Source organism: Falco punctatus, assembly GCF_963210335.1.
Source record: "Falco punctatus genome assembly, chromosome: 4".
Taxonomy (NCBI): Eukaryota; Metazoa; Chordata; class Aves; order Falconiformes; family Falconidae; genus Falco; species Falco punctatus.
In genome coordinates this window covers 78,139,689-78,152,237 of record NC_137583.1, presented here as the reverse complement: position 1 = coordinate 78,152,237, position 12,549 = coordinate 78,139,689, and the positions used below count along the sequence as shown (strand labels likewise).

The 12,549-nt window shown below is 41.0% G+C and overlaps 1 protein-coding gene across 1 annotated transcript; it reads left to right on the top strand.

Moving 5' to 3' along the window:
* Positions 1–4,245: 4,245 nt before the first annotated feature.
* SEM1 (SEM1 26S proteasome subunit) lies at positions 4,246–11,004 on the top strand. Its single transcript, XM_080384613.1, has 3 exons — positions 4,246–4,406; positions 8,743–8,836; positions 10,812–11,004. Exons 1-3 carry the CDS (start codon positions 4,331–4,333, stop codon positions 10,852–10,854), a joined length of 213 nt encoding a protein of 70 aa, XP_080240739.1. The 5' UTR covers positions 4,246–4,330; the 3' UTR covers positions 10,855–11,004.
* The last annotated feature ends 1,545 nt before the right edge of the window (positions 11,005–12,549 follow it).

The following is a 12,549-nucleotide window of genomic DNA, read 5'->3' as shown; positions in this document are numbered from 1 at the left end:
CTGCGTGGGCACTGCTGGTCTGAGCCAGATGCATCTGAGCTGGTGGTCCGTTAGATGTAGCACCTCTGCACATGGATTTCACATTATGTCAATGAGCCCAGCTGGATCAAATACACACAATGCCAATTTTCTTTGCAGCACAGGGTTTCTCTGAATAGGTACTGTTTGGTAGCCTGAGACCATGCAGACCTCCAAACCAACAGTTTACCCAGGGTTTCTAAAATCCTTAATATGGCTCTGAGATTTTCTTTCAGCAGGACACCTTTAACTGCCTATAAGCAAATTAATTTCCAATCTGCTCTATTTCCGTTTCTTAATATTTTCCTCAGAATATGCTTTCAGCCATTAAAGCATCCAAGTCGAAGAAAATGGGCCCAGGCATTGGAATGACTAATAGTCCCCCTAAAAAAAAAACCCCTGGAAATCTGAACTAGCGTACTACACACATTTTTGTTTCACCTTGAAGAAAAAAGAAGGTTCTAATTCCAAAAAAATGCTCTATTTCCATTTTTCATTTATGCAAATTACACTTTGAATAAATAAATCTACATAATCTCACCTCCCTGCTAGACAACTTGCAGTAACATTTGCCAAGAGAAAGACAGGCTTTTTTGATCCTAATGCATAAAACATGCTGAATAAAAAAAATTAAAACAAATCATATTGAGTAAATAGCTGTTGTGCAGCTCTGGAAAGAATAATAGAGGGACTGATGAATTACTCAGGATTATCTTGTTCAATTCTTTCAAACATGCTACCAGTTAAGGGTATATTTAAATTAAGGTTTTAATAGATACAGACATATTCCAAACACTGAAATCTATAGGAGTTTTTTCCTTTAATTTCCATGGAATATGCATGTAGACCTCTCTGCTGAAGTATCCAATAGCGTCAGGTTGTTGGTCCTAGAAGACCAATCTACTCAGCATGTAGCTGATGTGCAGGGGCTGCAGCTCCATGAAAGCAGATCTCTTAAACTGTTCTGGGAACGTAGAAAGTGCCTTCCCTGATTTGATCAGAACTGTTCCTTGCTCTGTGTGTCCTCTGTCCATGGGAGATACAGGCTTGGTGACTGTAAAGATTGCCACTGGTCTTGGGACTGCAACAGGGAAAGGGTAAAACAAAGGTCAATGGCAGTATGTTCTGATTAGGTATCAGTGGCCTTTTCCCACTCTGATTGCATAGGGTGGATGCTGAAAAGCAACTCTTACTCTTGATGGTCCGTCTAGAAACCATCAAACTCCAATTGTCCTTGGGGCTTGGACGCTCTTCTGTAACCCTTCAAATCTCTTCTCACACTGGAAAAGCTATTCTGGACAGCTGAAGCCTTATGCTCTCCTCTCTAATTAATTAAGACTAGTCAGTGGGGCTAGGTCCACCAAAAGGCTTGAGTATTATAAACCGCATCACCAAAGTTTTAGATGCTGTGATGATTTGTAGGATTTGAAGATGTTTGTCACATGCTTCCTGAGGGTAGTAACGTATGGGATATATAAAGCCTACTGACTGAGTAGGAAGTTACCTAAGAATGCCAGTAAGAAACCTTAAGAAAATATGATTTAAAACCATGCCTCTGCTAAGAAATCACTGTTACGAGATTGGCACTAAAATCAGTGTTTTCTAACAGCTACCTGCAGGAGGATAAGCTCTTTCTACTTGTTTACTTTATAGCCTGGTACTTAAGAGCATATATCTGGGATATGGCATGTCACCACCAACAACCACCTGCCAAGAGGGTTTCTCTTTGTTAGGCTATTTGGTGTTGCAGAATGAGTTACTTGTCAAATCTGCTCCGCCATGAGTGAAAATACCTGAATATACTTTGGAAGAGAAAAAGTCTGACCCCTAAATAACCAGCAAACAGCCTGGTGGTTGTGGCACTCGGCTTTGACATCAGGTCAAATCCAACTTGGACACAGTGCAGGTTTGAAGGCAAGCCTGTTAGCTTGCCCACCAGGCACCTCTTCCTGCAAGGTCTAGCAGGCTGGCTTGGAAAACACCTTGCGCAAATCACGTCCTTCAAGCAGCGTAGGATGGGCATACAGCAGATACCTACACCCTTGGAGGCCTTGCTAGCATAGGTAAATCTGAAATACTTTTTGTTCATATTTTCAAGGTCATTTCAAATTGCTTGGACTAGAAACTTATTTTTCTCCTTTTTAAACAAGAGCTAGGTTCCTTATTTAACCACAAAACTTCAGAAACTGTAAATTTAAAAAAGCCATAAAAATGTTGAGATTTATAATAAAAGGAGGAGGGTTTGACACTATTGATTTTTGTGACAACGTAAGATTAAATCTGGCTTACTGATGATACAGGAATACCCAGCTCCACAGAGGGAAGTGCAAAGGAGGACTCAGATCCAAGCCTGACTGTGGTCAGTCCCTCTGTAAGTAAGACACTGCTTCAGGAGTTCTTAATTTCCCTTGTTTCCCTGAGCAGTGGCTGGCCATATTCCGTAGAAAGTGCAGATTCTTCTCTCCACTGGCGCTCCAGAGATTCCTAACCAGCAGCTCTGCAGAGAAGGAGGAGAAAAGGGGATGGAAAAGACTGCTGTATCTTTTCTTCACAGCAGATATGTAGGTAAAGTCTTCAAAACAAGTCCAAGCTGCTTCCTGCTCTAGGGCTACTTAATACTACTTGTCCATAGGAGTTTCCAAGCTACATTTTTTTCTTAGATAATCTAGGTGCAGTTGAGCATCTCAGTATTCCCCAAGGTGCTGCAAACTCAAAACCTAAACATCGTTTAGTTCTAGGTAAGGCAAAATCTAGAGGGTTTGAATATGGGCCTTAGCAACTGAATGATCATGGATCTTTGCAAGCTTTTGATATGACAGACCCCTATCCACTTTGTGACTTTATCTTGTTCTCTCTGGATAAAGCAGGGTATCTATTATTCCAAAATGCACGGTTTGCTAAAATTCCCAGCCAAGTTATAACTAGATTCCATATATTGATTTATTAAACTGGAGCTTTCATAATTTTCATAATCATCACTGTCAGTCAGTCCTTCCATCACATAAAAATAAAACATGACTACTCGATTAAACCTTTCATCTGGCAGAAGGGCTCATTTCCCACCTTGCCTTAACCGTGGCCGCATGCCAGAACATGCTTATACTGGGTTGAAACGGAACTATATATGAATTCCCACACCAGTTTTTTGTTCATTGTTTCCCTGACTCTAAATCTAGGACACAGTATAACCCAGCTGTGCAAGTCATTGTCTCGTGAATCAGCTTCTCAGAGAGCCAGGGAAAAACACCCCAGCCCCTCCGACACACCGGCAGTGCTGTTACAAGGTGACTGCCTAGAGAGGAGCCATTGGAGCTGCCACACGCACAGACTTGTTCGGGCTAGTTAAATGTTGAACTTTGTTTAAATTGTCAACATAATCTAGAATTAAGTGAAATGAATACACTTTGGAATATTTTAAAAAAAGACGTTTGTATTTTTCATGTAACATCCTAACTCTGATTGAATAGTTTAGGCATTATCTCCCGTTCCAGCTGCTTCCTTGTTTCCCTGATGCGACGAACAAGGAATTTAAGCTAGTAAATTAGATGTAGGTTTTGAAACAATGTTTCAGAAACCCCCACCACCATACGTTACAGATTAGAAGGACTGAAGGCTGATACTTGATAGGTTTTGCCTGAGTATAGATCAATAAAGAAAGAATATAAAGAGCACACGTGTTCAGCAGCAGCAGCAGCTTGTATAATTTGGCCTGCTGTTGCAGTGGACAGAATTATTCTGCCCACAGTATCGGAAACACGCTTGACGCTTTCCACACGGGGGTATCTTTCAGCTCGGGCCTATGCGGCACCGCCAGCTCCGGGCAGCCCGAGCTCATTCCCGGCGACGGATCCCGCTGCCACCAGCCCCGGCTGGGGACCGTCCGGGCCGGCAGCCGCGGGGGCCGTTGCGGAGGGTGGGGGCGCGCACAGGCGGCGGCGGGCGCGTACCCGCCGTACGGCCTCTCCTCCTGCCTGCCCCCCGGCACGGCTGCGGCCGATGCTGCGCGGCCGGGCTCCGAGACAGCGCGGGTGGCAGCGGGGAGCCAGGGCCGGCGGGGACCCCAGCGGGAGGCGGGGGGGCAGCGCGGGCCGGGCCGGCGGGGAGCCCGGAGGGAGCTGGGAGCGCCCGCGCCGGCCCTGTCGGGCGCAGAGGGGGCGCGGGGGCGGGGCCCGGGCGGGCGGGCGCGGCGGGGCGGGGCCAGGCGTCCGGGAGACGCGGCAGGCTGCAGCAGGGCGCAGGCGCGGGGGCGGCTGCCGGTTTCCCATCGGTCTCCGCGGGCGGCGGGACGCGGTGCTGGGGCGGCAGGCCGAGCATGTCGGAGAAGAAGCAGCCGGTGGATCTGGGGCTCCTGGAGGAGGACGACGAGTTTGAGGAGTTCCCGGCCGAAGGTGCCGGGCCGGGCGGGGGCGGGAAGAGCAGGAGGCGGGAGTGGCGGCCGCGGCCGTTCCGCCTGTAGGCCGCGGCGGTTCCGCCGGTAGGCCGCGGCCTGGGCCGACCCTGTCGGCCGCGGCGGGGAAGGAGCGGGCGGGAGCGGTGGCGGGACCGGGCCGCAGTTTGCCAGCGGGGCCCTGGCCGCAGAGCAGCCCTCGGGGGCTCCGCGGCGGTGCTGCATGCCGCGCTCCCGCCGTGCGGCAGCGGCGTTGTGGTGCCTCGCGGGTGCCTGCCCCCCGCTGCGGCCAGAGGTGCGGGGCTGCGGCCGCGTCAGGGCCGGGGTCAGGCACGGTCGTGCTGCCCGTGCCGGCTGTGCTGGTTTCAGTGCTGGGCACGTCGCACTCGGAGTGCTGTGTCATTGTGCGGGAGGGAGCGGGAAAGAAGTGCGGGAGGAACTTGGAGCATCTCAGCTCTTGAGATGAGAACCGCTGGGGAGAGGAGGGATGAGGGCTGGAAACCGAGTGTGAGGTGGAAAAAGGTGAAAAGGAAATAGCATTGTTATAGTTGAAATTGAAATAACTATAGAGTCCGAAATAAATTTACTAAGTATTTATTAAGGCAGGAAAGCAAAAACAGCGCGCTGGGTGGCCGGGGAGTCGCAGCTCCCTGCAGGCTCGCAAATTCCAACAAGTAACACAGCCCTTTTATCCTCAACTTCAAGGCCGGTTTAAGCAAACAGTTATGCTCTCAGTCCCGTAGCAGGAAGCTGTATATTACAAAACTAATCTATTTTTACACTAAGGTCTAGACGAAGACAAAGGTTGTCGTAGTAACATGAGATTATGGTTTAACATTGGCCTTGAGAAAGTACATCTCGAAACATCATACATCTCTTTTCTCGCCAGACAGAACGTTCTCAAATCTGTTGCAGCAAGATCATTCTGTTTGTTGAAAGCCGATTTGATCAGCGAATTACCCTTAGTTACTTATTACAACATGCTCTGTAGCTATTCTGAGTCTCTTTATTTTCTGAAGCACAATTTATGTCTTGGTTTGCTTTTCATAGGTTCACATATATTGAATGAGGAAATTAAATCTCAACTCCAATAAAGTAACTCTGTGTCCTTTTATAAATGTAGTCTTGATAAGACCCTCATGAGGGCATGGTTGTTTTCATTGTCCTTAATTCTGGGAATTGGCCTAAGCTGTGGATAATGAGAAATGTTAGAGGTTTTTTTTCTGTGATGTCTTGGTTACATGTGGGTGGTTTTTTTTTTCTGTGGCCTTACAAGCCTTAGGTGCTCTGAATCCTTCACTACCAGTAAAAATAATATTTTTGCACTTACTGACAGAAGTTGTTACTAACGGAGTCGAGATGATAGCTAAACTCAACTGAGAAGAGTAGCACTTCTTTTCCATATGTTTCCTAAACACTCAAAAAAAGTTTATCTTATTTAATGTAAATTAAATATTTGCAGCAGGTATGATGGTACTCTTTGAAGCATGCTTCTGAACCTAGGATTGGTCAGGGCACTGAGATGCTGTTAGAGAAGATGAAACTAATTCTACTTGAATCTAGTTGTACTACTAAAACAAAGTACTGTGAAACTTTCTCGGTGGAACAGAGATTTATTTATTTATAAGAATGACTACAGTCAGGCTTCTCGCTGATCTGTCTTGCAAAAAATAAATTCTAAGGAGGCTCACTTAAATCTTCCAAGTGAGAGAATAATTTTGAGATGTTATAAAGAAGTTCAGACCCCTTTGACTGTTAGCTTTGGTACTTAGGAAAGAATTATGATAACCAGTTGCTCAAACCCATGTCAAATTGTTGTTGTTTCAAATTAACCACCATTTTCTATGCGGCCGAAAAACTTTGCCCTCTGTTACCCAGTTTTTATCCAAAGGAAATTAGATGATACAAACTTACGTTAAGGGACAAAAACACTGGCTTTTTGGGAATGTCTTTTATTCAGACTTAAAATTTTTCTTCAAACAATTTATCAAATCAAGTTTATGTATCAAAAGCAAATCTGTCCTATTTTTATAGGACACTTTATTTGAAGTATTGCATAAGTATATAGCATGGTAGATTCAAGTGTATGTGAATTGGTCCCTTAAGAACTTCTTGTACAGTGCTTTTCAGAGTGTAAAACGTAACATGTAAAATGATAGGATTTTAGGTTTTTTATGCTCTAAAACCTGTTTTTTGTTTTCCCAAGTGCAAAATATGGCAATCAATGATTAGTATATTTATATATATATATATATATATAAATTTAAGGACTACATGACAAGTTTATAAAAATTGATTTTTTTTTAATTTTTTTTTTAGTTTTGGTGTCTGTTAGTAATATTTAATGATAGCAGGCTCTCAGATGCTCTTAACACTTCCAGTCCCAGATAACACTATATCATTTTTTACTTTTATTGAGTCACAGGCATATAATGTAGCTTGTAATAGTAACTTTAGTATGCAATTCTGGGTTGTAGTGTCAACATACAGAATATGGTAGAATCTTGTACCTGCAGTGATGAGAATATAATTTAGGCTTTGTTTTCACTCTCTTCCGCCCAGTGTGGAAGATGACATAGGCCTTTTTGACTCCTACTCACCTAGTGTGATTTGGAGCCTGTTCTCACAGTCTCCCCAACTGACCTTTAATGATTGAAGCTGCTCTTTGCTGTGCTGTATACTAGTTACTAGGGGTTTTTATTTCTCTTTTTTTTTTTTCCTCAGATTTGTAGAGCTGCCTGAGCTGCTTGCTTGTTAGTAGATAGAGAAGTTTGATTTTGTGTTCATTTTAAACTGTTTTGAGCTTTGTTTTTTGTATTGTTGAAATCCGGGTAAATGATGAGTGGTAAAGCTCATTAAAAAAAAAGAAAACATTGCATATAAACAGGCAAAGCTTATTGCAGATGGTTCTCAAAAGTCCTTCCCTTCAAGCAACTAGCAATACAACTAAATTCAAATGATGGGGTTTTTTTATCCTGCATTTTTTTTTCTTCATGTTTTCTTCCCGGTTCCTCCTTCTGCTGTCCTTAGGACCAGTAGGATTTCTATGCTCCTTCACTTTTTCCCCTTATATAACTTATTTGAGTAGGGAAGTTTAATTGCATGCCTTTTATGTATGCGCCTTTAATCAGTTACAAATGGATTTTCCTGTCTTGGTGAATCTCGAATATTAATATTGTTGCCTGTCAGTGTCAGAAAAAGGAGTCGAAAATGGAAGGACCAGCCTTCATTCTTAGAAAGTCAGTTGTTAACAGTGAGTTGGTTTTTAATCTTTTACCTTACTAGCTTTTTTTTTCCCCATACCTCCATCAATGTTTAATATTACTTTGGGCTTTAGTCCTCAAAGCTTTCTCTGAATAGGCAGCAGATGGCTTACTGAATTGTAAGGGGAAAAATAGTGTTATCTCTTTAAATATACTAACAGACTGAGAAATAGAATGTCACAAGTGTCAAAATCAGGATGCTTCTTATTTTGGTAACATTAGAAAAACTGTGTGTCTTTCAGTAGGAGCAAACTGAGAAACTGTTCCCCAGTGAAGTAAACTGACTTGTATTTACACAGTGATTCTAAGCCTTCGTGAGTTTTCATTTTTGTTATATTTCTAAACTAACTAGTTAGCCTGATCTTAACTCTCTTTTTAATAATGAAGCATTGAGTGGGTGATGAGGAATTTATCAAGAGTGATGTGCCAGATTATTATAGGAAAAATAGAAATTTATTAGCAAATGGACATTTAGTGTCTTGCCTGTCTAAGGAAACAGCTTCTGCTGCCTTGGAAACCCAGAAGTAGCCAGTTACGGGTAGCAACTGCCGTTTGCAGATGCCTGTCTCAATTTGCCTTTGCTTCTGCCTCACAGATACGTTTTTGGCGTTTAACCATAGACTGTCTGCATCTGATGTGAGCGAATTGAGGATCTGTGTGTATGTGTTTTGGCAAAAGCATTTGGTATATATTTACTTTTTTATTTAGGAAAAAAGCATTTAAATACAGGTCTGGAACTGCACTAAGTACTCAATACTGCTTTCTTTTTGTGATGATGCTACAGCTTGTCCATTTGTATGCAAAATGTCTGTCACGAATGTGTTATCCTGCAAGCCATGATGTGAAGTGTGTAATGGTTTTTTTTAACCAAGTTGCAATTTTGTTATAATTCAACAAATTGTGAGGTGTATCTTAGATCTTTCTGTCTTATAAACACTTAAATATGATCCAGACTTTTCTGTTAGAATTACCAGCAGAAGTCTACCTTACCCAGAGGCTAAGCTCATCTGTCAATATGACATGGTACCAAAGCAATGCATCATACAATATTTAGACCTCTTTTCCTGTCTTTAGATTGGACTGGTTTAGATGAAGATGAAGATGCACATGTGTGGGAAGACAATTGGGATGATGACAATGTAGAAGATGATTTCTCCAATCAGTTAAGGTAACTTTATTTATTTTTAACTTACTGTTCTAAAAGATGGGTAAAATGTTTAAAATGGCATTGTTTAGTTAATATCTGAAAGTTTGAAATCAGCTTGCTTTAGAATAAAAAAATAGGTACCTGAAACAGAAATAAATGAAAGCTCTGCTTTGTGCTTTTCTATCTAAAGCCTTTCAAAACCTGACTTAAGGGAGTACAGCACAGTGAAGTGCTCAATCAGCGTTTCATCTTTTAATAATTGTACTGTGAGCTCTGAAATATGCCTTATGTCATTGATGTGTTCAGACTTTTGCTGTGTTATGCTGTGTTACTTTAAACAGTGCAAAGATATCTGCTAATAGTGATACAGTTGATATTTTTTCAATTTAACATGAAGAAATCCTTTTAGAGGACTCTTCTACATATGTGTGGGAATTCTGAATTGTACTGCAAAGATCAATGGCAAAGGATCTAAGATTATATCTTCCATGCTATGTGGTATGCAAAGTATGTTGTTACAAAGTGTAAAGTGTTTGGGTTTTTTTTTCCTGTACCTTCAAATAGTATTGCTATTCTCTGTCCAAATGGACAAATTTTTTAGAGGTCAGTTATCTATACTAATATGTAAGTTCCCTTGTTTGTGATGAACATGCTGTTTATGAGCAACAACAGCAAAATAATTGTTAATCACATGCTTAAAAAAGTGATAGCAATTTTCACTTTTAGTGAAAAATTACCTCTAGTTCAGTTGTTTAATCCTCTTTGTCACTTGTAGTTTCAGCTAATCTGTTACTTATGCGTAGTTATAACTTAAATTGTTTCAAGCATCAATACAAAGTCACATTTTATGATTAATCCTTCAGTATGTTGCATGAGGAGCAAACTTTCTGTAGTACAGCCTGATTAAACAGTTCCTTGGTTGAGATATCTCCCTTTTAGTCTGGTGAAAGTGATCCTTTATGAGAAGATAAAAGAATAGTCTTTGATATAGTTGTTTCTTAGAAGGTTGAAAGGCAGTTAAAGTGTAATATTGGAAAACAAGTTGATATGTAATGAAACAGACTTTCAAGGGGTAGTGTAATTCTTGATGAACATAGTTAATTTTGACAAACCTTCAATAACTGTGCCTTAATTGTAGCCTGTAGTATTGGTGAACATATACTAGTGTTAAAATGATAGTTTGCAACGTCGCTTGGTTGCACCATGTTTTTATTTCATCTCTAGAAAGAAAATCCTGTAGGTCTCTACTTCTGAAATTCTGCTACTAAATATGTAAACTAACCTGAAATACTTCTAGGGATTTGGACTACTGCATTTAAATGTACGTATACTAAGACTAGGAGATAAAGCAGGATGTGCTTCTGGCTGGTGTGTTTGGAGGCAGGTGGGAAGCAAAGCGGGGACAGGGCAGGAGTGATGTTGCTGACTCGCTGTCCTGGCCACAGCTAAGGGGAACAAAGCAATCTTTTTCCCTCAGAATTGTTCACTGGAAGTTGTATTGCACTGAGATTTAAAAATAGTGCACTCTGATATCTATTGAAAACAAAGAAAAAGATAAAATGATTTTGGGAGTACCTGCATTTAAGTCATTCAGATTAGTGAGCTCATTTGGTTTAAGGAAATCTTGAGAATAACTGTATAAGATAATATTTTGTTTTTTCTAATGTGTCTGGAGTTGTTGCAGGCTCACAGGTGCTGCCTTGTGCCATATAGTTTTGTTCCAGCCATGGTGGATCAGAGGGCAATAACTATGATTAAAAGAAGTATTTGAATTTTTCACTTAGAAGTCACTTCTAGTGATCTGAGATACTAAGCTGAAGTTGGAACTGTAGAGTAAGTGAGGTTAAGGTTATTGGTATGAACCAAAAAGCAGTATGACATGCTCATATTCTAAAATGATTGTATATTGTGCAGTATATTTAATTTTTTAAAAAATCAAATGTCTGGCAGTGTTTTATTTGTATGTTTTAATAGACTTCTCTGTTTTTCTATACAGAGCTGAATTAGAAAAACATGGATACAAGATGGAAACCTCATAGTTTTGCTGAATATGGAGTGGTTTAACATTGAACTGTGGATAGACTATGTTGAGAAAGGAAGAAAAGGCGGAGAATGAGAAGACATACTTAGTTCATTATCTGCTTGGATTTATTAATGTTTTGTATAAAAAAATAAAGTTTTTAATCTTAGCCTAGTCATACATTTAGCCTCTACTCACCTGGTAACTTGTATTTTGGTTCTGAAATGCCTTGTGTGACAGAATTCACGGACTTGCCTAGAAAGCTACTAATGATCTGTCAGTGGCTGATGCTATTGCACCAGCTCCTATCATGGGGAACTATTTTAATTACCAGAGTGAAGATGAGAGAACATTTCTGTCATAGCGGATGTGGAGATGTCAAAAAGAAACAAAACACTCTTGTATTCCAATTAAAATGCAGCAGAGGTAGAAAGGATTTTTGGGGAGTGATAAAGCTTATTTTGCCTTAAGATTTTATTTCATAATGACTTGTTTTATTAGTAATTTTATGTGGATGCCAGTTTGATAGACTTGAAAGATAAAACCCGCTTTAAAGTGCGTCTTACAGCAGAAATCCAAACTCTCCAATCTTGTCCTGTCATTTCTCAAGCCTGTTAAAAGAGGAGGCCTCTCTGGAGTGGAAGAAGTTCTGTTCTCATGCTTATTTAAGCCTAGGAGTCTCTGCTGAAATTGCCTCCAATTTTGTCAGTTACAGCAGTTCATCTGTGTCGCACAAACGTGCCTGCTGAGAACGGAAATCAAACTTACAACTCATTTCATGGAGGCCAGCAAATAGTTGCCAGATAGATAATAGCAGTAGCGACTGGATTCGATTACTCTCTGAACTAGAAAACAGAAGGTGGAAATTACAAAACCTATTACCAATTCCATGAATCCTCCCCAAAGGAGCTGTTAAAGCTGGTGTACACAAAGACAGGGAGATACAGTGATCCTGGAAGTGTAGGCCATAATTGCAAATTAATTATTTTTTTTTTAAAGGAAGGGGCAAATACAACTACGTACTCGTGGAATTTGAATTAACTGGTTGATTTTTCCACAGCTCACTGAAGAGAAACAGAGATGTTATTTAAAGTGAGCTTTCGGAATGAAGGTATTAGTTGATGGACACGCAGTAATGGTATTAAATGCTTTAACCTTGTTAATTAAATAAGTTATGATGTTTTAATTTTATTAATTAATGCAAAATTCTAGGGAGGGGGAAGCTTTTAGGTGGTCCTATATTTATGGTGGAGACAAGATTCAGTATGACCCTTACTGCTTTCTGGAGATAGCTCTGTAAAGACCAAGACCTTCCGTTGCCATCTGAATGGTTCTGCCAAACTGAGAGTTTCAGATGGTGTTGGTTGCCTTCATTTTGTCCAGTTCTATACAGCTTGGGAAAAGAAAGGGAGGCCCATTCAAGTAGACTTGCTCTGCACTCAAGTAAGTGACTTGGATTGAAATGTCTGGGTCATGCAGCCCAACTGGGTAGAATACGAAGTCCTGGAGTTCGTATTTTGACAAGTAGCAAATGAAAAGTCTGTGTATTGGGTGGCAAATTGCAATGCAAACATCTTCAAGTTAGTGTTGGGAGCTTAGGAAAACTATGTTCAGTACAGTTCTGGGATTGCTGGTGTTACTAAAACATGAATATTGGGAATTTGAGTAATGAGAATGACCAAAAGAAGATGACAGAATAATTATGGAGATACCT

Bases quoted from the DNA above. Each gene is read 5' to 3' on its own strand.
- SEM1 (XM_080384613.1), top strand. From the start codon at position 4,331: ATGTCGGAGAAGAAGCAGCCGGTGGATCTGGGGCTCCTGGAGGAGGAC. The intron at 4,407-8,742 runs GTGCCGGGCCGG...TCCTGTCTTTAG, and splicing joins TGAGGAGTTCCCGGCCGAAG to ATTGGACTGGTTTAGATGAA. The intron at 8,837-10,811 runs GTAACTTTATTT...TTTTCTATACAG, and splicing joins GATTTCTCCAATCAGTTAAG to AGCTGAATTAGAAAAACATG.